Below are 25,418 nucleotides of genomic sequence, written 5' to 3'. Positions count from 1 at the left end.
GGTGCTACCGTGCCCCTAACCTGCTGTGCAGTGTTGGACACCTTCCCATCCTTGGACTAGACCTAAACTTCTGTCTTGCACATCTCTTCCCATTTGTCAAGCGCTTCTCAGCGTCCTGGCCCCATCTCTTGCTGTACCACCGAGTCCCTGTCTTCTCCTCACTGACGCACTGAGTTCCTATCCCCTGCTCCTCGCTGCCTCCACCACCGGGTTGACTGTTCCCTTTACCGCCCAGTTGTATTCCATCTTTGCTTCTTACCGCTCCGCTGTGTCTCTGCCCCTCTATCCACCCTGTTAGCCCGTACCTCCCTCTGCACAATGGTCTGCCTTGGCTCGCATCTGGTCGCGGTCTGGTAGGTTAGAATCCCTGCCTTTTCTGCACATTGCCTCACCCCCACCCCTCCATCCGCCTCCCACTCCAGCCTCAGCCCTGGGGTGTCTTATTCCCCTTCTATCCTGAGCCCTCTTGCCCTTTCACACCTCAGCAATTGGTTTGCGGAGTTCTCTAATTTTCCCACTGCTCGCGACTCAGCTGCGTCCCCTAGAGGCCAGTCCTGTGAAGTGCTGCACTAACCCGGATCCCAACCGGGCCGGGTGAGACCTGAGTCCCTCGTCCCGCTTCTCTATCCAGCGGCGCAGGCTCTGCTGCTCCCGGGAAACGACACGCACGTGGACCTCGAGACCTCCGGCACCCTGTACGCGCGTGACTCTTATCCCTGGGAGGTCTCTCTCTTCCATAGCCTCCAGTTCCAGTGCACGGGTGTCCTGGTGGACCAGAACTGGGTGCTCGCGCCCGCACATTGCTGGAAAAATAAGTAAGGAATGACTCAGAAGCAATGGAGGAGCGGGGAGGATGGGGCCCAGGCACTCGCCCAGCTTCGGTCAGGCTAGGGATGTTAGCCATCTTGCAGAAGAGGCAGGATCCAAGCGGCAACGCCAGGGCGGGACGCTTTGAGCCCATCGCTCCCGTCTACAGAAGTCAGGGCCTGTTTTCGTCAGAATTTAAGACAAATAAACCTGTTGCCTCCTCGTATACTTATAACTCAAGGAGACAGGACCAGGTGACACGAAGAAAGGAGAGGTGGGCATCATATCAAAGAGTTGAGACATCATCAGCCGTCAGTCCTCAAACCCATATTCTCCTCCCTCAGACCCCCGGTTTCAGTCCTCAGCCCTCCTCCCTCAGACCCAGGGGAGCAGCCCCAGCTCCTCTCCCAGACCCTCTGGTCCCAGGAGCCTACTTCACTTCTCCACCCTCTGACCCAAGGACTGAGACCAGGCTGGGTCTCCATGAAGACCTTGCCTCCCTCCAGCCGACTCTTCTTCCTTCCCCAGGCCACTGATGGCTCGATTTGGAGGCGACTTCCTGCTGCTTTTCCAGAAGAAGCAACAGCGGTCCACGAGTTCCCCTGTTTTCCACCCCAAGTACCGGCCTTGCTCAGGTCCCATGCTGGCACCAGGCGCAACTGAACACGACCTCATGATGCTAAAACTGAGCAGTCCCGTAATGCTGATGTCCAGCGTGGAGCCTGTGAAACTGCCTTCCCGGTGCGCTCAGCCAAAGCAGGAGTGCCAGGTCTCAGGCTGGGGGACCACAGTCACCCGAAGAGGCAAGAATCGGGCTGGAAGAGTGTACTTTCAGGAGGAGGGCTGGACTCCTGGGTTTAGGGGAGGACCCTGTCGCCTAGGTTCCTGGGTCCAAAGGGAAGGCAAAATGAGAGCTAGACCCTAGACACTGCAGAGGTTGGGGTTGGATTCTTGGATCTGAGATTAGAGGAATGGGGTCTGTAGCCCTGGATCTGGGAAGAGGGCTGGAGTCTAGACACCTTGATGTGAGGTCAGAGGGCTGGGGCCTGGCCCTGTTGGTATAAGAGAGGAAGGTTGTATCTAGACTCCCGGGTTGGGGTAAGAGGGTTGAGGTCTGACATCTGGTTTTGAGGGTGAAGGCTAGGATCTAGACCCCTGGGGTCTGAGAGAAAAGGCTGGGGCTGGTACCCTGGCTTTGAGGGGGGAGGCCTAGAGAGGATGAAGGTATGAATTTCTGTGCCTGAGGGTGGGGTCCCCAGGGTATGCAGGAGGAAGGTTCGGGACTGGACTCCAGGGTCTGGAAGAGAGAGCTAACTGGTCCCTGTGTGACTTGCCCGTTCCCAGGGAAGTACAACAGAAGACTGAGCCGTTCCAGAGTCATTCTCCTCAGCCAGAAGCAGTGCAAGACCTTCTACCCAGATGTGATCACGAACCACGTGATGTGTGCGGAGCAGGACGGAACCCAAGACTCTTGCCAGGTCAGGACCAATCAGCAAGCAAGTCTGCCTCTTGGATTAGGAGGGTGCGGGGTGGGGGTGGGGCAGTCAGAAAGACACCGGAAACCGCTGTATCTGCCTTCCCCCCTTCCTCCTCAACCTACTGTTCTTTTCTCGACCCACTGTACCCGTTTTTTCATCCTGCCAACCCCCAGCTCTTGATCCTTCTCCTCACTTTAGATGAGCCGGTTCCAGCTGCAAACCCATCCCATCTCCATTGTCACTTCTCAACTTACCCTCCCCAATGCCAGCATCACCTCTCTCTGCATCCCCTCACCCCCAACTCCTAACCCCATCCCACCCCATCCCAACATCTTCCGTATCCTAACCCAACCATACCCCCCCAGCACAGTGGAAGTTCTCACTTCATGGTATCCTCCTTCCTTTCATCCCCAGAATGACTCCAGTGGCCCCCTGGTGTGTGAGGGCATCCTTCAAGGCATCCCCTCATGGGGCGTTTATCCATGTGGTGCTACCAAGCACCCAGTTATCTACACCCGGATCTGCCAGTACATCTCCTGGATCGAAGAAGTCATTCATTCCAAATGACCAGCCTCCCACACTCCGCCTGCCCCCACCCCTCCCCCCATGCCTGCCCATGCCGCTGAGAATGTACCCTCTTGCCTCGTCCCCTCCCCACTCCTGTTCTCTGCTCACAAGCGCAGACAAAGGTGGCTGAAAAAACGCTCTAGTGCCTGAAAGGAAAGCTGGCAGTCTCCAAGTCTCTAAGAGAAGTTATCTGTCACTCAACCTGGCTCTACCTCCTTCCTCTGTGTGACCGGAACAAGCCTGGTACTGTCTTGGTTTCCTTGTCTGAAAAATGGGGACAATGAATTGTCTACCTCTTACATATAGTGTATGGAGACCGTGATGGAACATGTGTGTGTGTGTGTGTGTGTGTGTGTGTGTGTGTATGCGTATCTGTGTGTCTGTGTGTTTATGGTAATTGTCACGGAGACATGAATGCCATCTGGTTATCGCTGATTAAACACTACCTGATCTGACCTCCAGTGTGTGTGCCTCTGTCTGGGATCAGAGCCAGCGAGTGCATATATGTCAGCGGCAAGGAAGAATCTGGCTCCACACTGCCGCCCAGAGCACTCTCAGATCCTCTTGTGTTTTAAGGACCTAAGTTCCGGTAAAACTGGATCTCGTGATGATACAGACTGCAGCAGAGTTGGAGGCTTTTGTTTTCTGTTTTTTTTTATATTTATATTATTATTATTTTCACATTCATATTGTGTATGTGCGCCTGCACGCACGCAGCATGGAACATGTGTGGAGGTCAAAAGCAGTTGGTCCTTTTTTTCTACTGTGTGGGTCCCAGAGGCTGAACTCAAGTCATCTGGCTCCGTGGTGAACACCTTTACCCACGGAGCAGCCTTTACAGGTCCTTCAAATTTACAAAAGCAGACATGTGTCTGCGTGAGTGAATGTGGGCACACGGGCACACGTCAGAGGACAGACACCTCAGGAGCCAGTTCTGCTGTGCTGGGGACTGAATCCAGGATGTCAGCCTTGGCAGCGCTCCACCCGCTGAGTCACCACCTTGCCCAAGTTGGAGTTTTATTGCTAGAAATTTTAACAGGTTCTAAGCAGTAGGATTAGAAGAAAGAGAGGCACCTTGGAAGAAAGCAAGGTACACCTAAGAGGATGGGCGTGGCCTCCATTTTATTATATTTATATATCTATTTGTTCAGGTGTGCACAGCTATGTATGTGTACATGTGTGTATGTGTACATGTGTGTATGTGTGTGTACATGTGTGTATTTGTATGAGTATGTGTGTATGTGTGAGTGTGTGTATGTGTGTGTTTATCTGTGTATGTGTATATGTGTGCATGTGTGTGTACAGGTGTGTATGTCTACATGTGTGTATGTGTGTTTGTGTGAGTGTGTGTATGTGTACATGTGTGTATGTGTATGTGTGTATGTGTACATGTGTGTGTGTTTGTGTGAGTGTGTGTATGTGTGTGTATATGTGTACGTGTGTGTGTTTCTGTATGTGTACATGTGTGTATGTGTATATGTGTACATGTGTGTGTATGTGTGTATGTGTACATGTGTGTCTCTGTGTGTGAGTGTGTGTGTATATGTGTACATGTGTGTCTGTGTGTGAGTGTGTGTGTATATGTGTACATGTGTGTGTTTCTGTATGTGTACATGTGTGTGTGTTTGTGTGAGTGTGTGTATATGTGTACATGTGTGTATGTGTACATGTGTGTCTGTGTGTGTGAGTGTGTGTGTATATGTGTACTTGTGTGCGTTTCTGTATGTGTACATGTGTGTATGTGTGAGAGTGTATGTATGTGTGTGTATGTGTACATATGTGTATTTGTGTGTGTGTGTGTGTGTGTGTGTGTATGTGTAGATCAGAGAAGTTTGTGAGAGTCTGTGTTCTCCTTCCATTGTGTGGATCCCAGGGATGGAACCCAGGTTGTAGACTTGCCAGCACGTGATTTTACCCACCGTACCTCCTCACCTATTCCAGGAGTGTGGGCTCCTCACAGGAGAGCCCGGCTCATTGGTTCTCACGATAGTCAGAATGGGCTTTTCATTGGGGTTTAGAGTCGGCATCATGAGGATATCTGGTTATATCAATATAATTGTGCCACTATATCTAAATGAGGTCACAGGGTGGCTTCTGGTGGGACCACAGCAGAGATGGCGCAACTCCAAATCAGAAGGGCTTGGGAAGGCAGCTACCTACAGTGTTGACAGTTAACAATCTGGACTCCGAGGGACCCAGAAAAGTCTTAGGAGAGGAGCAAGGCCCAACCTAGGTCAGATTCATTTTGTCCTTTGGCCTGGGTTACTTTGACTTTAGGATTCTTTTCTGAAAATACTTCTATATAAGAGAAATAGAGGACCAGCCGACTAGCTCCATGGGGCACACCATCGGAGGGAAAGACCAGATGCCGCAAATTGTTCTCTGACCCCCACACGAACACTGTGGCCTGCGTGTCCAGGAATACACACAAAATAAACAAACGTAAAAAAGATGTTGAGAAAGGAAGAAGGTGGGGGAAAGGTCTGGAGAGATGGCTCTGCTGTTAAGAGTGTGGGCTATTCTCCCAGGGCCCCCACATAGCAGCTCACACCCAGCTACGGGGGCTCTCACGACCTGTTCTGGTTGCCAGGCAGCATGTGGGACATATACAGGCAGGCAGCAATAAAATTCCAAATATTTAAACTACGGGAGGATGTCTTAGGGTTTCTATTGCTGCAACGAAACACCATAACCAAAATGCAAGTCGGGGAGAAGAGGGTTTATTTGGCTCACACCTCCACGTTCATCACTGTAGGAAGTCAGGACAGGAGCTTCGAACAGGGCAGGAACCTGGAGGCAGGAGCTGGTGCAGAGGCCATGGACGGATGCTGCTCACCGGCTTGCTTCCCCTGGCTTGCTCAGCCTGCCTTCTTATAGAACCGAGGACCACCAGCCCAGGGATGGCTCCACCCAAATGGGCGGGGCCAGGGATGGCTCCACCCACAATGGGCTGGGCCCTCCCCATCCATGACTAATTAAGGAAATGCCACACAGCTGTATCCTATGAAGGCACTTCCTCAACTGAGGCTCCTTCCCCTGTGATGACTCGTTTGTGTCAAGATGACACGAAACCAGCCAGTGCACCTGGAGAGATGGCTCAGTGGTTAAGAGCGTGTACGGCTGCCACAGAGGAATCTGAGTTTGGTTCCCAGCACGCGCGGGGTCAGACACCTCAGGCACCTGCACTTACATCCGTGTACCCATCCACAGACAAACAGACGTGACTTTAAAACAACAAATAAACACAGCTCTGCTCTGAGCAACAAGAAACTGAGACAAACACTGTCTGTGGCTAACTGTGCTGAAATCCCTGACTCTCGGCTAGTGAGACGCCCTAGCTAGACTCTGGAGCAAAGGAACCCTCTCCCACCATTTTTATTTCCGGCCTCACCCCCAGCCCACCCGCAGGACTGATGGGAAAATCAGATTCTCCATTCCTCCTAACCTTACGGAAGGGTCTTTTTAACCACTTCCTGTTCCCCTCCCACAAGGTCCCATTTCTGGGTCCACCCAACACCAGTTCTTCCTGTCCTGGCAGGAATGAGCCTGACTGTGGGTCACGTGACACACTCTCCGCCTCCCCCCCCCCCCCGGGGTCCCTGGAACTCGAGGGTCCAGTGCCTGCTCCCAGCTACAGCAGTGACCCTCAGTGCTAAACTCAGCAAGGAGCCTTCCCACGGGCTTTAGAAAGACGACCGCGCTGTACGCTAAGGGCTCTGAGCATTCTGTCGGAGAGAGGTCATTTTGATATCCATCTTGATATGTTCTGTGGATAAATGTCTTTATTCCAAAAGGCATATGGAGTTCTCCCCAGGTTTCAGATGAAACACACATGTGTTTGAGCATCTCGACTTACCCTAGACCTCAATAAAGGGAGCACAGAAATCTCGATTGAGGGGCATTTAGCTTGGGTCTTAAAGGATGAATAGGAGTTCAAAGGACATAGAGAAAAGTGTTCACGTATTCAGTCAGCACATTTTCCCCTGTTGAACACCAGTTAATTGAGTCTCTTTATGTACCAGGCCCAGAGCCTACAGAGTGTTGGTGTTCTAAGGTCAGAACATGGAGTCTGACCTAAAGCTCCTTCCCATCGGCTCTTCCCCTACCCCACACCATCAGCATGCCCGGGAAATGCCAGTCCTGTGTGTCATCCGAGGATCCAAGGCACAGTAACCAGGGTCCTGCAGACCAGCCTCGTGTCTGGAGGTAATTCATCCACATCCTCTGCCAAGTCCCAGAGATGACTCCAACCAAACCCTACCCTCAGGAAGCTGCTCATCAGGTCCGAGAGACAGGCTAGTCTCACATTCCTGACATTCAGGTCTCAGCGAGGTCACCTCCTCTGGGAGGCCTCCCTGGATTGCCCTAGACAAACTGTCTTTGCTGGTTATTAATCTCTCTGTCTCTCTCTCTCTCTTTTTTATTAATCAGTTTATTAGTTTATGTTTCAAATGATACCCCCCTTCCTGGTTACCCCTCCACAGACCCACTTCCTCTGTGACACTTGCGACAGCTGTTGTACAGTGTGTGTACCCTACTTCAACGCCGTACCCCAAAACAGAGATACCTGCTAGATGAAATGAGATCACAGAAACCAATTTATTTAACCCCAGACTATTGATGGGATGGAGATGGCTCAGTGCTTAAGAGCACAGGATGAACACGGAGAACCCAGGCTCAACCCCAACATGGCGGCTCACAACCATCTGTAACTCCAGTTCCAAGGGGACCAATGCCTTCCTCTGACATCCACAGATACCAGGGGATACGGATACATACATCCAGGGGGAAAACCCATGAGCATAGAATCCTAGAATGTAAATCCTTTTATAAAATCCCACTCGAATAATTGGGCTGGAGAGGTAAATGGCTCAGTGGGTACCAGGGATTGTTGCCAAGACCGGTGACCTAAGTTTGAGACCCACGACCACACAGAGGAAAGGACAGAAATGACTCCCACAAGCTGCCCTCCGAGCTCCACACACATTCTTTGCCATGCCCACATACAATACATTAATGTCGTTTTTAAAAATTGAACAATTTTATTTTAAAAAACAAAGATACATGGACAGATTTTAAAAGCATTTTTGCATAAAAGTATATGAATACATTTTTGTCAGTACTTGATTTTTTTTTAAAGGTTTGATAGTATGCATTAAGATCTTACTAGTTACAATGAGCATAAAGTACATGTAAAACAAGATGTAACCTGGAAATAGTCAAAGTTTTCTTGGTGTGTAAAGATTAAGTATAATGATTTTTCATTTTTTTTGGGGGGCCTTTGTTTTTCTTGAACTTCATGTAGTCTGTGAGTTGTTTCTGTGGTGTTCAGAGCTTTCTGGGGTTAGTATCCAATTATCAGTGACTGCATAATATGTCTGTTCTTTTGTGACTGGGTTACCTCACTCAGTATGATATTCTCTAGGTGCATCCATTTTCTTAAGAATTTCATAAAGTCATTGTTTCTGATAGGAGAGTAGTACTCCATTGTGTAAATGTACCACAATTTTTGTATCCATTCATCTACTGAAGGACATCTGGGTTCTTTTCAGCTTCTGGCTATTATAAATAGAGATGCTATGAACATTGTGGTGCATGTATCTTTGTTGTATATTGCAGTGTCTCTGGGGTATATGCCCAGAAGTGGAATAACTGGATCTTCAGGTAGTACTATGTCCAATTTTCTGAGGAATTGCCAGACTGATTTCCAATAGGTTATCACCAATGATGTTGTTTTTGAGAGGTAGCTGCTAGAGGCGACAGAGACAGCCCGGCAGTTAAAGAGCTCTCGTCGTGAGATCTGGAGTCGGGGCCCAGCATGAGAAAACATCTTTAACACATGAACTGAATAAATCTTTTCTTTTTTAAGGATAGCTATCAACACAGACTTTAAAAAAAAAATTTTTTAATTTGTATTTAATTATGTGTGTACTTACACTCAAATACCAGAAGAGGGCAGCAGATCTCCAGGATCTGGCGCCTTAACGCGCCATACAGGAGCTACCTGACGTGGCCATTGAGAACTGAAGCCCCGCCCCCGGGTCTTCTGGAAGAGCAGAAAATGCTCTTTCCCATGGAGGCTAAGATGCAAGCGGAATAACTGCATCCTTGGCTGGCATGTACTTGCATGGTGGGGTGAGAAGACAGTTTAAATATTCTTCACATAGCAGGTACTTTTTGTTTAGTATGTATGTGTATGTGTTCATGTGCACATGTGTGTGTGTGTGCACGTGGAGGCCAGATACCAGAAGAGAGCATCAGATCTCTGGAAGCTGGCTCACTAACTCACAATACAGGTTACTGTGAGCTACCTGATGTGTACGTGTGTGTGTGTGTGTGTGTGTGTGTGTGTGTGTGTGTGTGTGCATGTGGAGGCCAGAGGTGTGTGCACATGTGTGTGCACATGTGTGTGTGTTTGTGTGCATGTGGAGGCCAGAGGTGTGTGCACATGTGTGTGTGTGCACATGTGTGTGTGTGTGGTTTGGAGGCCAGAGGTCAGATCATTTCAGTCCCTCTACTGCTGCCCACTCTTTCTTCGTTTTGCAAATATTCCTTAAGTTTTTGTTTTATAATTTCGTTACTTAATATGTATGTGCATGTTTCCTATATGTGTGTTTGAACACTGTGTTCATGCAGGGATGAAGGAGAGTGAAGAGGGCATCGGACCGGATCTCCTGGAGTCTCAGTTCTGAGCCACCATATGGTTGCTAGGAATTGAACTGGGGTCCTCTGGAAGAGCAGCTAATGCTCTTACCCCCGACCCCGAGATACTCCTCAGCCCCTCTACATCTTTTTATTACGTCTTACTATTCACAACTGGTGTGCGTGTGATGGGGACTGTGAGGTAGTCATGCCACGGTGCACACGTAGAGGTCAAAGGACAACTCATAAAAATCAGTTTTTTCTTTCTTCCACCATGTGGGTGGAAGGGATCAAATTCAGCTCAAGCTTGGCAGCAGGCCCCTTTTCCCACTGAGACTTCTCTTGGTCCTTCTGACTTTTTTTGAGACAGAGCCTTTCACTAAACCTGGACATCACAGATTGGCTAACCTGCCAGCAAGCCCCCAAGGTCTGCCTGTCATCTCTCCTGGGTGCTGGGATTCAAAAAACATGAACCGCCATGTTGGTTTTGTTTGTTGATGTTTGGTGGTGGTGGTGTGCATATGTGCACTCACGTGTGTGCATGTGTGTGTGTGTGTGTGTGTGTGTGTGTGTTTCCCCAGCAGCTAATCTTTACCCCCAAGAGAACTTAAAGCTCCCACTCACATCACAACACCACAGGGACGTGAGGGCCAAGCCGGCCTTGGCCTGAAGAAATCGTTGGAGGCATGTCAGCAGAGGAGCGTTGGGTCCTGAAGATGAGTAAGAGTTCATCAGAAAAAAAGGACGGTATGGAGAAAGACGATCACTGACATCTCCGCAGGACTCCAGAGAGCCCCACCCAGAACAGGGTGATATTGGGGACAGGGATGAGTCAGACTCAGGCTGAGCTCTCCCAGGGGATTCGCCCCCGTGCCAGGAGGGAGATGGACAAAAAGAAGTGGGGGGGGGTGAGGGGGTAAGACCATTACAACAGGTGTGAGCTCTGGGAGGGTAGCAGAGGACAGAGGGGGGTGTGGGTTTTCGAGACCGTGAGCACTTGGGTTCTTGGGGAACTGTGGGGAAGGGGGCAGGTTATGACAAGAGTAGGTTAATCCAGATAGGACCAGATTTCTCAACACCACAGGAGAGGCCCGTGTGCTTGAGAGAAGGAGCCCTGATCGAGGTCCCAGAACAGGTTTGGTTTGATGGAGAGAATACATACATATTCTCTGTGTCTCTGTCTCCCTCTGCCCTTCCTCTTCCTCTTCCTTCTTCTCCCTGTTCCCCTCCTCCTCCAAGCCATAGAACAGTTTGAATCCAGACCTCCAAGTCTGAGGACATAGGAAGCAAACCCCACCCTCTTAAGACTCCGACAGAAACTCTCTAAGGCCCAGCACCCTTCTCCCAGTTAGCCTCTTCTGCTGAGCTAGGAGGCCCCGTGTAGAGTCCCCTGTGCCCACTCCCCTTCCAGAGGACCCTGTCATAAGGCTTTCCCCCTCCCCCAGGGACATTTCCCAACCCTGATTAATCACAGGGGCGGCCCCACAGAGGAGGAAGGAAGATCTCTATGGCTTACCATAAAGAAGGCCAGGTTCCCAGTAGCAGGCCGAAGAACCTGTGCCCAAGGCCATGAAGCTGGGACTCACCTTGGTGCTGTTCTCTCTACTGGCAGGTGAGAAGCCCAGACCCCGCACGCTCCAACCCCGTGGTCCCCTATATGGTGTCCTCGCCCTTTGAACTCCCCAGAAAACTCCTCCCCCCCCAAGCTCTCCCCAGCCTGCTGGCTCTGACCCCTGTGCCCTCCACCGCACCCCAGGCCACTGTGGAGCTGACACCCGCGCTGTGGGAGCCCAGGAATGCCGGCCCAATTCTCAGCCCTGGCAGGCCGGCCTCTTCTACCTGACCCGGCAGCTCTGTGGAGCCACACTCATCAGTGACCAATGGCTGCTCACAGCTGCTCACTGCCGCAAGTCGTGAGTGTCCGGAGCTGGCCAGGTCCAGCAGGGACTGGGAAACAGGAGGAGGGGAAGGCCTGGCTTGGGGGTTTGGGGGCTCCAGGATTGGAGGCAGGAGAGTGCTGACATCAAATTGGGGCTCTTAGCTACGTGCTCAGAGACCTGTTTCTGAGACTCAATACATAAGCTCTTCGGAGTCTCACTGTGTAGTAATCCTGGCTCTCCTGGTACTTGGAATGTGGACCAGACAGACCTAGATCAGAGGTCCACAGACACCTGCCTTCCCAGAGTGCTGGAGTTAGAGATATCCTGGCCCAAGTAAAAATTCAAGATCATAGAGTTCTAGGCCAGCTGGAGACACTTGCAACTCTGTCTCAAGAAAAAGAAAAAAAAAAAAAAAGGAGTGATGGAGGGAACATGGAGAGTATGAAGAGAGGAGGGAAGAAAGAAAAGATAGAAAGGAATGAAGAGGGAAAATTCTAGAAGCCTTTAGTCAGGAATTACTAGATTTCTGACCACAGTGTTTGGGATGGACTGATGAACAGCGTTTGGGATGCCCGTAATATCTGATGGATTTAATATCCCAGACTCCCACCATTGCAGAGTCTTGTGGACTAAGGTGGCTCTGAGATGTGGCTGCTTAACATTCTTTATGTTTACACGGGCACCAGATCTGTAACACTCTGCCCTAGAATGCCGGGATTCTAGAACTTTGAGCACCTGTAGGCTGCTTAACGCAGACAATCTTAAGATCCTGGAGTTTGTGTTGGAGACGGGGTTTGGAATAACCCAGGCTGTTCTTGAACTTGCCAAGTAGCCAAAGGTGGCCTTGAACACCTCATCTTCTAACAACCTCCTCTTCCTCCTCCCACGCCTCACAGCCACAGGACAAAACCCAATTCTGACGAAAGAAGATGTAGGATGCCAGAGCTGTGGGTTCATACAATCCCCCGAGTTGAACTTCCCAGAATCCCAGAAGCAGGCAATGAGGTGTTAGACCCTTAGCATTCTGGGATCCTGACTCCAGTTGTTCTAGAGGTTAAAGAACCCTCTCCACATTTTCTCCAGACAAGGCCAGCTAGGCTATCCCAATATTCTCTCTAGGAATTTCCCAACATGCATCCTTCCAAGATGGGCGCCATCTTGGGCTGAGAGGGTGATCTTTTGATTTAGTCCCCCCAAGATAACAGGGCTGCGGAGAGAGAGAGAGAGGAAACGTCAGGAGGCTAGATGGACAAAGGGGCTAGCTTCCTCATCCCCAGAGTGTCAGAGAGGGGTAGACACAGAAATAACACCTTATATAGGATGCTTCCTATTGAAAGTTGGAAGCTAGGGGACATGGAGACCATACAAAGTCCCCAACTGCCCATAGCATGAACTTAGACCAGAGCAAGTTTGCTGGCACTACACCAAGGAAACCTAAGGTCAGAACTGAGGGAGAAATACCTGGGCAGTCAATCTTCCAGATGGAAATGGATTTTAGGCCTTTTGGAAAACTTGGAAGTTATCCATATCCCAACCCCCTCCATACACACATTGAAAACACTTAAAGCCACTCCTACAGAAGCCACCAGACCTGTAGGAGCAAGGGGCGGTGGTTGTGTGATAGGTGGGGTTCCTCTGCATCCACTGAAGCCCCAGGTGGGACGGGAAAGAAGGTGGCTGCTTTTGAAAAGTAGACAAGGAACAGAGCCTTGGAGAGGGTGTGTGGCTGTGGAGGGGCCTATGGGACCTTGGGTGGACAGAGCTCCCTGTCCCCAGTCTGATCTCTGAAGTCTGTTCTCAGGCACCTGTGGGTCCGCCTCGGAGAGCATCATCTCTGGCAGTGGGAGGGCCCTGAGAAGCTGCTTCTGGTCACAGACTTCTTCCCCCATCCTGGGTTCAATTCGGACCTCTCTGCCAATGACCACAACGATGATATTATGCTGATCCGGCTACCTCGGAAGGTCCGGCTGAGTCCAGCTGTGCAGCCCCTCAACCTCAGCCAGAGCCTGCCAACTGTGGGCACCCAGTGCCTTATCTCTGGCTGGGGCAGTGTGTCAAGCTCCAAACGTATGAGTTTGCCCTTAACCCTTGCTCATCTCTTACCATTTCTCGTCTCTTTCTCTTCCTCCTCCCTTCCCCTCCATCTCCTCCTAATCTCCATCCCCTCCCCTTTCCTTCTTCCTCTCCATCCTCTTCCTCCTTTCTCTTCCCTCCTCTTCCCTTCTCCTTCTCTTCTTCTTCCCCTTCATCCCATCCTCCCCCTCTTCCCTTCCCGGGGCCTCCTCCCTAAGACTTGTTAGCTCCCAGCCTCGCTCCAGGTTCAGTGAGAGACCTTGTGTCAAGGGAATGTTGCACACAGCATTAGACCTAATAGCCTCCTTTGTCTCTGTGTACACACTCACCCCACACACATGTGCATATACCACATATATACACACACACAATTCAGGACAGGATGTAGTGGTATGTGTTTTTAATCCCCATGTGTGGGAGGCAGAGGCAGACAGATCTCTAGAAATTTAAAGCCAACCTGGTCTATGCATATATATATGTACATATATACGTATATACGTATATACGTATATACATATATACATATATACATATATACATATATACATGTATACATGTATACATGTATACATGTATACATGTATATATGTATACATGTATACATGTATACATATATACATATATACATGTATACATATACACATATACTCATATACTCATATATACACATATACATACATACACATATACACATATACTCATATACACATATCTACATATCTACATATATACACATATACATACATACACATATACACATATACACATATACACATATACCTCATATATAGCTCATATATACATATGTGTATATGTACATGTGTACATATATACACATATACATATATACATACACATACATATGTAGGCCAAAAAAAGTGCTCACACTCTCAAAATAGCACCAACTTGGCAGAAGGAATAATATAGGCTACACTCCAGGGATTTCTGTCTGCAAGAGACCATGTGCCCCAACTCTGCTATCCAGCTCCTGTTAATGTCTCTCAATCCTTCTCTCTGCATGTCTGCCTTGCCATTTGCCTCTGGCAGTGGTTTTCGCCTCAGGGATGTTTATCTCCCTCCCTGGTCTCTATCCACTCCACTCTTGTGGCACACACACACACACACACACACACACACACACACACACACCTTCATGTTTCACTCCCTCCCTCTCCTTTGGTCTTCTTGTTAACCATCTGTTCTTTCTCCAGCCCTGGGTTAACTTGTCTGGGATGTCATCTCTGAGACTTGGCCCAGTGACTCTGTGGGAGTTCTGAGGAAGGAGGGGGGCTGCAGGGAATCTGGGGACAATCTCCACCCTTCTCCCCCAACAGTACAGTATCCAATGACACTGCAGTGTGCCAACATTAGCATCCTGGACAACAAGCTCTGCCGCTGGGCATACCCGGGACACATCTCCGAGAAGATGCTGTGTGCTGGCCTGTGGGAGGGTGGCCGAGGCTCTTGCCAGGTGAGCCAGCCCTGCGGGAGGATGGAAGCGCTTTTCTAGACCTCGGGGTAGGAGATGACCGGAACCACAGGACCGAGGGATCCAGGCTGAGTCCTGGGGAATTCTGGGAGCCCAGGGGAGGGAGGGAGGGAGATGAATCTGTGATATTTATTTATTTATGTATCTATCTATTTGTTTATTTATTTATTTAAATTCCTGGGTTTGAGGGAGGAGAGATCACAGACCAGGCCTCCGGAGTATTGTCAGCAGGAAACAGGAGGCTTTCTCAGGAAGAAGCTTCGATTCTCGTGAATAGACACACAGCTAACAGCTTTGTTCTTTACCATGCACAGGGTGACTCTGGGGGACCCCTGGTGTGCAAAGGAACCTTGGCAGGTATAGTGTCTGGGGGATCTGAGCCTTGTTCCAGACCCCAGAGGCCTGCTGTCTACACCAGCGTCTCCCACTACCTGGACTGGATTAAAAACACCATAGAAGAAAACTGAGTCCATGCTAAGGACAGACTGGAGAGGAAGATACTTCAGGAATCCCCTGCCCCAGTGTCTCTAAGGCGCGTCAAAGGCCGGGATGATGAAACTCCGCCCCCTCAGACTTCACTCCTTAGACTCCGCCCAAAGGCTCCACCCACTTAAGTCATCTTGGGTTCTGCTCCCAGGCAAATCAATTAAAATAAGACCACGCCCCCTCAAAATAACTGAGACACGCCTCCTTTGCTCCTGGCCCATAATACATGATTTTAATCACCATTCTCTGGAATCGCCCAACCCTCAGAATCACCGCCAAGAAGTATCTCTCACTAAGTAGCTGCTGCATCCCTTCAAAATTCAAATAGGATTTCTTCTCAGGACTCCGTCCCGTTTGTCCCCACTCCTAGTGATGTAGATGGCTCTGAGCTCTGCCCCGGGTGTGTCGTGCGTGGCTTTGCCTCTTGAGAGAGGATGAAGGGGCATTGATCTCTCCGGAGCCACTAGATAAATCAGAATAAACCATAGTAACGATGACTTCCTGTCGCCTGTACTGTGGGGTAAAGGTGGGGAGGAACGGGTAAATGAAGGAACCTGCACCGGCCGAACCTTTGCGCTAACCTTAACAACAAGCTTATTACAGCACCGTGGGACTTCAGCCAGGGCTGGTCCCGCCGCCCTGGGAGGAAGGGGAAACCAGGTTACAGCGCCACCCTAACCTGCCTACCCAGATGCCCCGGGCTGGTTACTGATCCACCCTCAAAGTCCCCAACCAGAACACACGCCTTTACCAATGTCCACAAAACCCAGCTCCAAGCCCGCCCTTCACGAAGGACAGAGAACTTAATCACAACCCCCTGCTCCCCCAGACCCTGGAGAACACCCCAATCCTCTTCCTTCAGATTCAACCTCCACCCCCAGATTTAGGAGTCTAGATCTCAGCCCTCCTCCCTTAGATCCAGGGAATCAGATGAGGTATCCAAACCCCAACTCACTTCCCTCCTACTCGGGGATTTGGGCTTCCACTTTCCTCCCTCAGACTCGGGTCCAGGCTCTGTCCCTCCTCCCTCAGACCAAGGTATCTGAATTCCAGCCCTCCTCCCTCAGGCCTAGGAGCCCAGATTCCAGCTGCCTCCCTCTGACAGGTCTACGCCGGGGGGTCGGTGCACTGCCCCTCTACTCCTCACCTCAGCTTCCGATCCTCCAGCCCCTCCTCCTAAAGTCACTCCAGCCCCTGCCCCTCCTCGAGCGCTTGCGGGTTCAGTCGCACCGCAGCAAGGTGCGGGCAGAAGGCGGAGCCGTGGGCGGGGCTTCCTAGTTAAAAGGCTGCAAAATCTTGTACCCGACACACCGAAGGGAAGTCCGGGGGCCTCTTCCACCGAGTCCGAGTGACCCCGCCCCCTGCATTCTGGAAGGTGAGGCGCAGAGGTCCCCAGACACAGACCTCAGGTGCAGGGACTTCCCCCTTCCCTGAGCCCAGGACCCCCAGCCTCACATTCTTTCTCTCAGGATCTTCAAGCGAGTCTTCTAAGCTCCCTCTCCCCCAGGACGTCGGAGTTACAGTCTCAGATCTTTGCTCTCCAATCCCGAGTGGGCCAGAACTCCTTCTTTTAGAATGTCGGGATCCCCACCAGCAAGCTCTCCCCAACACTAGAATTCGGGAATCTAGAACACTGCCCGAGCTTCCGCAGACCCCAGCTCCATCCTCCTCCACAAGACTCCAGACAGCTCCGGGGAAACACCTCCTTCCCCCAGTTCCCCAGACAAGATCTGAGGCTCCTCCCTCGGACTTCCTCTCAGTTCCACCCTCTTTCTCAGAGGCCACCATGGGACGCCCCCCACCCTGTGCAATCCAGACGTGGATCCTTCTGCTTCTGCTAATGGGAGCGTGGGCAGGTGAGGGGAACAGGTACCACCACCCAGGGCCTACCGTGGGGTAGGGGTTACTGGACTCTGAGTGAGCTCCTGATGAGTCGTGGGTGTGTGGGTGCGTGTGGTGGTCTTGGGGACTGGGAAGCTTTCTTGGGAGTGAGTAGAGATAGCAGCCACGTGGTGGGAGAAGTGGCTTGGGTCTCCCATAGGTGCATTGTTTCCTGTCAGACTAGGAGCTGAATTTGAGCGCGCGGATGTATAAGAACTCCTCTAGGACATGCGTGGAAGCATGGTGGGGGCTGTGCCTAGCGTTGATTACTCTCAGGTCTCTATGAGCTTACATGTGTGGCCATGGGGCCATGCTCCAATGGATGCCGGGATCTCATTTGTTGAAGTCATAAGAGATGGTACGCAGAGGAACTGGCCTGTGTGTCCATTTGAACCCACAGTGGCTTTCCTGGCTGGGGCTCTGACATCGAGGGTGGCAACCCACCCTTCTCCTCCCTGGTGCAGGACTCACCAGAGCTCAGGGCTCCAAGATCCTGGAAGGTCAGCAGTGCCCACCCCACTCCCAGCCTTGGCAGGCAGCCTTGTTCCAGGGCGAGAGACTGGTCTGCGGGGGTGTCCTAGTCGGGGACAGATGGATTCTCACTGCAGCCCACTGCAAAAAAGAGTGAGTGAAGGATACGGACGGGTGGGTCTGGCGGGAAGAGGCTGAGGGCTTTGTCTGAAGAAGAAGAGGAAGTTAGAAACTTGGGTCTGAGGGAGGAGGGTTAGGGAGGACTACTGGATCTGAGGCAGACAGGCTAGGGCCTGGACTCCACTTGGTGAAAGATGAATAGGTGCTGAGGGAGAAGGATTGGGAAGAACCCCGTGTACCAACAACGCCTGCCTGGGTTCCGACACCCACCCTCAATCCTCACCCTCCACCCCTCCTTGTGCAGGAAGTACTCCGTGCGTGTGGGCGATCACAATCTCCAGAGGAGAGATGAGCCGGAACAGGAGATCCAGGTGGCTCAGTCTATCCAGCATCCTTGCTACAACAATAGCAACCCCGAGGACCACAGCCACGATTTAATGCTCATTCGGCTGCAGAGCCCAGCGAACCTTGGGGACAAAGTGAAACCCATCGAGCTGGCCAATCTGTGTCCCAAAGTTGGCCAGAAGTGCCTCATATCCGGCTGGGGCACTGTCACCAGCCCTCAAGGTAAAGAGTTGGGTGAAGAGAAGGCAGTCACCCTAGTAGACCTCAAGCCATTGCAGACCTCACTTCCCCAGCATACCCTGACCTACACACACCCTAAGAGAAGATAATGAAAGAGAAAAGTGACCACATTAAGTTTTATGGGGAAGGGGAAGAAATGCTTTGGGGGAGGGGAGCTGTAGTGAATGAAGTGTTTGGTTAGCAAGCGTGAGGACTTTGAGTTCAGCTCCCTCAGCAGGACCCATGTTAAAGGCAGGCGTGGCAGCATGCACTAGTAACCCCAATGCTGGGAGGTGGAAAAGGGGGGTTCTAGGGTTCATCATTCAGTCAGCCATAGCCTAAAGATCCAGGTTCAATGACAGACCCTGTCTCAATTCCTGTACGTGGGCACTGTTTGGTTTTTTTAATGATATCCATTTATTTGTGTGTTTGTACTTGCATGAGCACATGCATACATGCTTGCCCCAGCATGCGTGCAAAGGTCAGAGGACGGTCTGTAGGAATCAGTTGTTTCCTTCTGCCCTTCGGGTCCTGGGGGAGGAGCTCAGGTTATGATGCTTGGCAGCAAGTACCTTTACGTGCTGAGCCATCTCCGCAGCCCATGGTGTGCACTTGTGAACACAAAGGAGTTAGATAAACAAATGGGTTCCTGGGACTCTCTGGCCAGACAGCCTGGCTGAATTGCTGACTTACAAGCCAACTAGAAATGCTGGGTCAAATAAAAACAAGGTGGACTCCATTTGGGGATCAACACCATTGGCTGATCACTGAAAACACACACACACACACACACACACACACACCTAGATGATAATGGGGAAGAGATTAAACAGGTTGTTGGCGGTGAGCAGAAAGAAAATTCCTTTCCTTTACCTCGTATGCACTTCCATTGTCTACAGCTTTCTATAAACTCCAATCTGGCCCTGCTCTTTCCCACACGCTAGGGTCTTCACCATCACCCAACCTCCATGATCCGTGGGGATCCAAACTCCCTTCATATTCATGAGTCAAGCATTAGACCCTTCGGGATTTCGGCATATCTAGCATGTTCCTCAGTTCATAGCTTCATAGTGAGAACAAGTGGGACTCAGCTCAGAGAAACAATGGGGCCCTCCAGGCACTGGCCATGCCAACAGTCAGGTCCCTGCATGCCTCGGCTTTTCCGAGACAGCGTGGCTTGGGAATGCATACTGAGGAATGCATGAATCTTTCCATCTTCCCGGGGGAGCCGCTTCTTATCCCTCAGCCTGGCTTTCCCCAGTCCAGGCAGTCAGCATCTAACTGGTAATAAGCTTCATGAGTGTTCTGTTTTCTTTAGTTTTTATTTCTCTCTCTCTCTCTCTCTGTGTGTGTGTGTGTGTGTGTGTGTGTGTGTGTGTTTCACAGTGCATAGGTGGCGGTTGGGGACAACCTATGGGACAATGTTCTCTCTTTCCACCATAATATCCTAAGAATCAAATTCAGGCCATCAGCATTGAGGTTTGACTCACTGAGAGATATCTCACCAAGACTCATCTGTTTTCTTCCTTAGGTTTGTTTTGTTGTTTGTTTGTTTGTTTTGTTTTGTTTTGTTTCATGTGTGTGAGTGTTTGCCTGCATGGGTGTGTGTATACTCCATCCATGTAGTGCCTGAAGAGGCCAGGAAGTTCTAAAAGAGGCGTGAGAGATGGTTTTAAATCACCGTGTGGGTACCAGGAGCAGAGGCTGGGTGCCCCTAACCATTGAGCATCTCTCCAGACCTCAGTCTCTCTGTTTTGTTTTAGTTTTGAAACAGGGTCTCTCCATCATGGATCCCTGGCTGTCTTGAAACAATGTAGACAAGTCTGGCTTTGAACTCCCAGGGGCGTACCTGCCTCTGCCTCCCAAGTGTCAGGGTTAAAGGTGTCCACCACCACGTCCAGCCCTATTTGTCCTCTTGCCAATGTGTTCTATGTGCTGGAGGTTTCCTGGGACCCTGAAAAGGCTTTGTAAGCTCCCCTGCATGGATGAGTGAGTGTGAAGTTTGAGGGGATCACATGAGATTGTGAGCAGAAGAATTCTGGACTTCTCCCCCATCTTCTCCTTAAGGGGGATTAATAGCAAAGTTGATCGTAATTTCAGTCATTCATTTTTATTTTTATCAGTATTAGAGATTGAGCTGAGGGCCCTGCTCTTTTAGGCAGGTGCTCTATCACTGAGCCACGCCCCCAGACCCTCACTGGGGGATTCTAGGCAGGGGCTCTACCTCTGAGCCACGCCCCCAGCCCCTCATTGGAGGATTCTAGGCAGGGGCTCTACCTCTGAGCCACGCCCCCACAGCAGTCATTAACATCTATTACATACCCAGTATGCCCAAGATACTGTGGTCAACACGGGAGCAAACATAAAGTCAAAAGCAAATATGAAGCTCTTCTGGAGCTCTCCTTAGCTGGGGAAATAGACACGAAACAAATACACCTAACATAAAGTAACAGGTAGAGACAAGAGGGTGTTTGTGAAGGGTAAAAGGATACAAAGTCCCGGAGCTAGCACAGACTACCATCCCAGGTACCCAGGAGGCTGACGCAGGAGGATCTCAAGGTCAAGGTCGGTCTAAGCATTTTAATGAAAGTCACGTCTCAAAATCAAAAGTATAACCTGACATACAGAGTGTGACTCCAACACTTGGGTAGCGGAGGCTGGAGGATTAGGAGTTCAGACTCACTCAACTGATGAGAAAGCTGGACGCTAACCTTGGCTACGTGAGACCACATCGAAAGAAACAGAAATTAACGAAAAAGAGGATTGGGATGTCGATCAGTGATTCACTGCCTGCCTAGTATGTATGGGAGCTTGAGTTCAATCTCCCTTCTCCTCCTCCTCTTCCCCCTCTCTGTCTCTCTCTCTCTCTGTCTCTCTGTTTCTGTCTCTGTCCCTCTCTGTCACTCTCTCTGTCTCTCTATGTCTCTGTCTCTGTCTCTGTCTCTGTCTCTCTCTCTCTCTCTCTCTCTCTCTCTCTCTCTCTCTCTCTCTCTCTCTCTCTCTTTCACCCTCCCTCCCTCTGCTCCCCACCAGGTGAGGACAGACAGATGTACTTTAATTGAAGTGGTCAGGAAGAGCTTCTAGGTGGATATTACATTTGGGTAAGGGAGAAAAGAGATGAAATTAAGGACCTGGTGGGCTAGTGACAAAGTGACAAGATATCTTGGAAGAGAGCAGAGGCATGTCACAGAGAAGTATTTCCATATCCCCCTCCATCGTCTGCCCCCCAGATTTAAATTTTACTAAAGGCAAGAAACGGAAGGTAAGACTCGAGGGCTCACTCCTGTCTAGACAGAGAAAGGTACACTGGTTGGGTAAGCTGTGGGCCCCGTGGAGGGTCCAGCCAAAGTCCCGTGTGGATGTTCTTGCCTCTTCCTTCTCAGAGAACTTTCCAAACACCCTCAACTGTGCCAATGTGAAGATCTACTCCCAGAGCAAGTGTGAGAAAGCCTACCCGGGGAAGATCACCGAGGGTATGGTTTGCGCTGGCAGCGGCAACGGGGCCGACACGTGCCAGGTGAGCAACCTCCGAAACTACCCCCTCTCAGCTCGGAGTGGACCGGGGCGGGGTGGCCCCAAAGATGCAATACCTAGAGAAGTTGTGCCGTACTGGCAGAGTTCAGAGAAAGCTAGCTACTCCCAGAACGTCACGGAGGGAGGCGGGCATGCTCAGGAGCTTTGCTGGTCAAACCCTAGTCCTGTCTTAGTGCACACGGTAAGCTGTGGGGAGGTGGCAGAGGGTACGGAGGATAATCTGAAGATAAGGATTAGGTGGTGCGTCACTCCCAGTGATGACTCTCTGAACTGGTCTGGTTTCTGCCACCGGAGTCCCCAGGGAGGCTTCCTTCTGTCATTGCATCTCTGGGGACCAGTATTGCCTTCTCAGCTCGCCAGGAAGCGGAATCAGACTTCCAAGCCCCTCAGGGACCTCCCATCCTGCCTCACGAGATTTTTTTTCACAGATAAAATATTCTCTTCCCTGTCAACTGCCACGCACCTGTGTCCATAGGGCTTCCTCCAGCTTTGACCCTTTCGTGAAACTAATGATAAGACCCCGTAAGGCAGAGCTTCCCTCCTCATTTGCCAAGGATGCTGTTTCCCTCACTGACTGGCCAGCCTGCCTTACAGACCATGGTCTGCTTCACGAAGACCCTCACGACTGCCCCTTAGGGATTGGTTCTGTGCACGAATGTGGTGTCTCCCCATCTGTCTCTATGAGGATCCTGTTCCTTCCTCTTCCATCCCTATCTGGAGTCATTAGCTGAGTCCCCTCTTTGAAGGCCCGGTGTCCATCCTTTCTATAAATTATACTTTGGACACTTGAATTTCTGTTCTCATTGGTAAGGGATTTGACCACCATCTTTAGTCCCCCTTCTCTGCACTAGAAACTCCACCTTCTACCGCTGGACCAGCCCATCTTATTCCCATTTTCCATAAGAAAGCAACCATCCCACCATGTGGAAGAATTGGTTTTAGGACCAGGAGATAAGGCTCAGTTGTTAGAGTGCTTGTCTACCATACACAAAACCCTGGCTTCTACCCCCAGGGATGCAAAAACTGGTGATGTATGTCTGTCATCCCAGTACTTGGAAGGTAGAGGCAGGAGGATCAGAAGTTCAGGGTCAATCTCGGCTACACAGAGAGTTTGAGGCTCCTGGGCTATGGGAGACCATATCTCAAAAAATAAATGCTGAGAGGTTCAATGCAAGATGGCTCAGCAGGTAAAGCCACTTGATACTCAGACCCAACAAGCCGAGCTTGGTTCTCGGGACCCACCTTGTAGACAGAGAAGCAGCCCCCTGAGCACTGAATTCTGATCTCCATGTACCACATTAGTTAGTAAGATGTAACCCAGGGTTTTTAATGCTGGGGGCAGGAGGAAAAGAAATGTGGACATTTTAAGGCAAATACATTTCTGCCTCTATTCAAGGGTGACTCGGGAGGTCCCCTGGTGTGCAACGGAGTGCTCCAAGGCATCACCTCGTGGGGCTCAGACCCCTGTGGGAAACCTGAGAAACCCGGAGTCTACACCAAAATCTGCCGCTACAGTAACTGGATCAAGAAGACCATGGGCGACAGGAACTGATCCTGGGGGGGTGTCAATAAACACCACTGTTGGCTGGCTCCTCGACTGTGTTTTGGGGAGGAGGGATAGAGGAGGGCAAAGGCTACATCTTGACAACAGACTTGGTGGAAGGCATGAAGGGACTAGGTCCCCATGGCATCTGTGCCCATCATATTTTCTGAATGGTTATACAAGGGATTGAAGGACTTGGGCATGGTGGGACATGTCTGTCATCCTTTCGCTTAGGAAGCTGGGGTCAGAGTATCAAGAGCTTAAAGCTAGCCTCAGCAACATAGTGAGGAGGAGAAGGAGGAAGAGGGGGAGGGAAAAGAAGAGGAGGAGGGGGAAAGGAGGAGGAAAACAACTTTGGTTCATGGGGAGCTATTTCAAAGGATCAAAATTTATAAGAATGTTCAAATATCCAGGGCTCTGGTCTATGATAAATCGGTGTTTTGTTTTCCTTTCCCCACTTCCTCGTGAGACAGGCTTTTATTATATAGAATAGGCTGGTCTCAAAATCATGCTTCAGGTGCTCAGCCTCCTGAGCACTGGAACCGTGGGCGAATACCATGGCACGAAGATTGCCATTATGGGTTTCCCGCTTTTAAAGCTGGTGCTAGCGATTGATCTCAGGCTTTGCCAGGCCAGGCAAGTGCTTTACCCCAAAATCATGTCCCCAGCTCCTTACACAAAGATTCTAGGCAAAATCTTTACCACTGTGCCAATACCTCCTGCCCCTTACTGGTGGCATTTAGGTAACCCTACTGCTAAGATACGTACACAGCCCTTGTGTGTGTGTGTGTGTGTGTGTGTGTGTCTGTGTGTGGTACATGTGGAAGTCAGAAGACCACTTCATGGAGATGTTTTTCTTCTTCCCCCTTTAGGCTCTAGGAGTTGGATTTAGAAAACCCGGGCTTGTGTGGCAAGCACTTCTACCTCCTGAGCCATCTTGTCAACCCCACAAGACACTTTTAAATACGTTTTAGTTCTAGACCATCCTCACTAGGTTGTCCAGACTGACGGGAACCTTAAACACACTCTGAAGCCACCACAGGCTTTGAATTTACAATGTTTCTGCCTCTCCATACCTGAGATAGCAGGTCTTCACTACGAGGGCTGGCTGTGTGGTTTTTTGTTTTTTGTTTTTTGGTTTTTTTGTTTTGTTGTTGTTTTTTTTTTTTTGTTTTGTTTTGGTTTGGTTTGGGGGTTTTTTTTGTTGTTTTTTTTTCCATTCATCTGTTCGTAGAGAGGGTCTCACATAGCCTAGGTTGGTCTCAGTTTTGAGCTTCATATGTAGCCAAGGATGGTCTTGAACTCCTGATCTTTCTACTTCCACCTCCCATGTGATGGAATGGCGGGTGCGTGCCACTGTGCTATAAAATTCAGGCTCACTACGGCATTTTAGTATGTTTTTTAAATAATTGTTATTTTATGTGTATGAGTGTTAGGCCTGCATGTGTGCATGTGTGCATGTGTGCATGTAGGCATGTGTGCATGTGTGTATGTAGGCATGTGTGCATGTGTGCATGTGTGTATGTAGGCATGTGTGCATGTGTGCATGTGTGTATGTAGGCATGTGTGCATGTGTGCATGTATGCATGTGTGCATGTGTGTATATGTGCATGTATGCATGTGTGCATGTGTGCATGTGTGTATATGTGCATGTGTGCATGTGTGCATGTAGGCATGTGTGCATGTGTGCATGTATGCATGTGTGTATGTACATGTGTGCATGTGTGCATGTGTGTATGTAGGCATGTATGCATGTGTGCATATGTGCATGTGTGCATGTGTGCATGTGTGTATGTGTGCATGTAGGCAGTGGCCATATTGGCCAGAAGAAGCATTACTTCCCCAGACCTGGAGTGGCAGATGGCTGTGAGGTGCCATGTGGG

The 25,418-nt window shown here is 50.2% G+C and overlaps 3 protein-coding genes across 4 annotated transcripts in view; all 3 read left to right on the top strand.

Moving 5' to 3' along the window:
• The window catches only part of LOC308414112 (kallikrein-10-like), a gene marked incomplete at both ends in the record, with an annotated part of 35,764 nt that overhangs the window by 380 nt on the left and 9,966 nt on the right, over positions 1-25,418 (top strand). The window contains 3 exons of the mRNA XM_080909288.1: positions 632-815; positions 1,336-1,610; positions 2,152-2,285. Of these exons, the coding sequence (XP_080765414.1) occupies positions 632-815; positions 1,336-1,610; positions 2,152-2,285 (593 nt within the window). The remainder of the gene's footprint in view (positions 1-631; positions 816-1,335; positions 1,611-2,151; positions 2,286-25,418) is intronic.
• On the top strand, positions 11,064-15,403 carry LOC308413993 (kallikrein-9-like; the record flags this gene model as incomplete). The annotated part of the gene is made up of 5 exons (XM_080909161.1): positions 11,064-11,106; positions 11,251-11,407; positions 13,176-13,441; positions 14,782-14,918; positions 15,251-15,403. The coding sequence occupies 5 exons, from the start codon at positions 11,064-11,066 to the stop codon at positions 15,401-15,403; spliced, it is 756 nt and encodes a 251-aa protein (XP_080765287.1).
• LOC308413716 (kallikrein-8) lies at positions 17,209-23,544 on the top strand (the record flags this gene model as incomplete). Of its 2 annotated transcripts, XM_080908734.1 has the most annotated exons (5): positions 17,209-17,278; positions 17,768-17,927; positions 18,199-18,461; positions 21,842-21,975; positions 23,389-23,544. In XM_080908734.1, 5 exons carry the CDS (start codon positions 17,209-17,211, stop codon positions 23,542-23,544), a joined length of 783 nt encoding a protein of 260 aa, XP_080764860.1. The 2 variants fall into 2 exon arrangements, with proteins under 2 accessions (XP_080764860.1, XP_080764861.1); XM_080908735.1 differs by lacking the exons at positions 17,768-17,927; positions 18,199-18,461.

This window comes from Micromys minutus, assembly GCF_963924665.1.
Source record: "Micromys minutus genome assembly, chromosome: 32".
NCBI classification, from domain to species: domain Eukaryota; kingdom Metazoa; phylum Chordata; class Mammalia; order Rodentia; family Muridae; genus Micromys; species Micromys minutus.
Note: the sequence above shows the minus strand (reverse complement) of the source record. Positions and strands in the feature narration are given on the sequence as shown.